Raw genomic sequence first — 3,331 nt, forward strand, 5'->3', positions numbered from 1 at the left:
ACTGTCCCCTGTAAACTGGTGGCACGCCTACCGACTGGTATATGATATGAGAATTGTGAATATATGACATGTGATGGAGGTAGTGGTATTATATTTAAAGAGAGGTGGTGTTGGAGGAACTGTAAAGTAAAACCAGAAGTACTAGGTTACCAGATTATTTACTCCTGGTAATACAATTGTATGTACATAAATAAACAACTTACACTATAATCTGCCACCAGGAATCAATGAAATCCTGGAACACCTTTTGTCCAATACTTTCCAGGTTTAATGCCTGTGACACCCACCTATAGGAATTATACAAGGTAAAGCTATATAACATTAATAGCCCTAATAATAGTAATATACTATTAAATTGTGGATAATGATTTCATAATAGATGTAATACAAGCTAATGAGGGTTATTAATTCTCAGATTTCGATGGTTCAATTAATCTTTCTTTTTAGAAGATATATTATGGTGGCAAACTTACCCGATTCCATCTACAATTGCTTCCGTTGACACATTACCTCCAGACTTGTCGATTACCGGCGTTGACCCTATTGTCAAGACGAGAGCATCCTCAACAATTCGTGGAATACATCTACCGAAATCTGTAAGTTTGCAAATTACACGTTTTAATCAGCACTGACACGTCAGTGTGCACGGCACATGACATTGATGGACATTGTCATGTGCAGTGCGATAAGATTCGAGAGTGGTAAATGTAACAGGATACGAGGCAAGCTAAGTGAAAGAGCTGCATGATGGATGAGTTTCAATTGACGAGGGTGAAGAGCAAGGGCAGAAGGGAGAAGAGTATTGGTGCTATTCTGACATGCTTCAGCAAGTGCTTTTGCTAAAGTACTACTTAGCATACATGGACGCAACAAAAATGCTGCACTTTCATATGAGTTATTTATCGTTTTAGAACTAGCTATAGCATAAACCAAGCAATGATAATATACACTCTATATTACGTTCCATTAAAAAAAGGGAAAACTCACAGCTCTTGCTCTCAAAATAGTATGGAGCACAATCATCAGATTCTATCAGATTGTCCACTGACTGCAAAAACGTCACCAGAAAAACGCTCTGTTTGATACACACGCAAAACACAAAATTGTCCGGCAACAATAAAGTTTTAGATTTGCTGTCAAGTGAATCACAAATGGTAGCATTACGAACTGTTACCAGGATGAGCTAATGGCTTCACAAATAAAAGCAAAAATACCACTCTGCCCACTATGCATTGTGGCATACAGCATGGTTGTACAGCATGGCAGTTTAACAGTTGGGAATTCATTGTCGATCCATTACGATGATCAACGTAAATCACTCACCCTGCTCACGTTCATGGGGTCCACGCTGTATTTACATATAAGTTCTGAGCGGCTTGTAACCGAGTTTGACAGTGGAATGTTGAGGTAGAGAAAGTTCTTTTGCGGACACTCTTCCACACATATCTGACAGACCATAGGTAAAAGAGAAAGATGACGAGCACTGTCAGTAAGAAGCACCTGCGCATGAGTACCACATCCTGGTGCTTCTGCTGCAGACAATCATAGCAATCAGAGCCAAGTTATTTTGACAAAAATATTTAAAATTTTGTCGAGATTGACACAGTTCAAGTATATAAATTATTTGCATTTTGAAACCATGCTGTTTGTTGCTCAGTTAATAGAAGTTGCACTTTAATATATAGTATTTAAATAACAAAAGAAACGTTGCAACAATTAAATCTTTATGTTATATAATATATAAATATAACCATATAGCCTGTATGGTTTAGCAAAATGTTCGAGTGCAACTGTAGTAGATTGCTATCAGTTGACATGATTTCTTTCCACTTTTATTTTGAGTCGAAGGCACAATAGAATATAGTTTGTGTGTATAAGTAATATCAGTGTGCCAGATAGACAAATGATGTTTCAAACGGGCTAATTTGTCTTAAATATCTAGTTTGTTTCGCACAAGAGAACTATTTTAGAATAGAGTCCCGATGATGCCTAGGTACAGGTGCTCTGAGGTCTGCAATTCTACTTGCTTTGCTCAAGCAATAGTCTCGGTAAAACACTTGTTTTTTGGAAATTATCTATGACAACGGGCATAAACTCACCTGTGGAGTTGGACAGCCATTTAGCAAAGATCCTACTCCTAGCTTGGCACACACAGTAAGGTCGAAGAAGAAGAGGAATGGCTTACTCCTGTAAGGTATTATCTATGTTATTTTTATTTACTAAATATGACGTGATTTACATCTTCATTGTGTTACTCTTCCTTTGTTCTAATAAATCTCTTACTGTAAAATCTTCATATATGCTAACTTATTTTATAAACCGAACGTTGGTGAATTTTACAATGATCTAATATGTTATATATCTAATGAAGCATAGCAAGGTAATGTAACCTAGCCAGGTACAGTACTTAAGAGCATCAACACCGCAGATATGACCCTGAGAATCAGTTGGGTAGAGTAGAATTTCTGGATTTCCATGAACAAAAGCTGTAAATAGAACAAGTTAAAAAATAATCTAAGTAGTTTCATACATAATTTCATTACTGATTTAGATAGGTGGTTTTTACGAATGCACTGAACCGGTCTCGTACTTGTTGTCGATTACTAAAACACTCACGTATTTCGTTTTTCACTAAGAAATGGTACTTATTACTATTAGAACCTTGACCAGTAAATGGATGATATGCAATGCCTGACTATATTTTTTGGTCCATCAAATGAAAACAAAATTAAGAACAGCAAACTAATTAACTTTCATAATTCCACTATCTAATTCAACTATAAATACATCATGTAGAATTTTAGACATATATCTGTTTATAGTTTAGTAATTGACTGAGACTGTACATACACACGATTCCAATAGCAGCCCAACCGATCACATACAGCACAAGCAGGATGCAACAGATGATATCTGTACAGCCCCTAGCAATATAGAATAAGAATAAATGTTAGTATGCTATTAACAAGTATAATAAAAGTCATTATTGTAAATTATAGTAAATCAACACCATTTATACTGCAACAGATAACTCATATATATATATATACACTCATAGACACACACACATACATATATATATATANGAGTGCATAGTGCATAGTGCATAGCGCATAGTGCATAGTCTATGCACTATGCATGCACTATGCAAGTGCATGGTGCATGGTCATAGTGCATAGTGCATAGTGCATAGTGCATACACTGTAGTGCATAGTGCAGAGTGCATAGTGCATAGTGCATAGCGCATAGTGCATAGTGCATAGTACATAGTGCATGGTGCATGGTGCATGGTGCATGGTGCATGGTGCATGGTGCATGGTGCATGGTGCAT

General features: G+C 36.5%; 1 protein-coding gene across 1 annotated transcript in view; it reads right to left on the reverse strand.

Moving 5' to 3' along the window:
* Window positions 1-203: 203 nt before the first annotated feature.
* LOC106819745 (P-selectin-like) overlaps window positions 204-3,331 on the reverse strand; it is a gene marked incomplete at its 3' end in the record, with an annotated part of 17,373 nt that continues 14,245 nt past the window's right edge. Inside the window, exons 12-17 of the mRNA XM_014824338.1 lie at window positions 2,408-2,486; window positions 2,100-2,187; window positions 1,324-1,446; window positions 988-1,048; window positions 474-594; window positions 204-287 (exon numbers count right to left, since the gene is read on the reverse strand). Coding sequence (XP_014679824.1) covers window positions 204-287; window positions 474-594; window positions 988-1,048; window positions 1,324-1,446; window positions 2,100-2,187; window positions 2,408-2,486 — 556 coding nt within the window. The remainder of the gene's footprint in view (window positions 288-473; window positions 595-987; window positions 1,049-1,323; window positions 1,447-2,099; window positions 2,188-2,407; window positions 2,487-3,331) is intronic.

Source organism: Priapulus caudatus, unplaced genomic scaffold (assembly GCF_000485595.1).
Source record: "Priapulus caudatus unplaced genomic scaffold, Priapulus_caudatus-5.0.1 Scaffold4300, whole genome shotgun sequence".
NCBI lineage: Eukaryota > Metazoa > Priapulida > Priapulimorpha > Priapulimorphida > Priapulidae > Priapulus > Priapulus caudatus.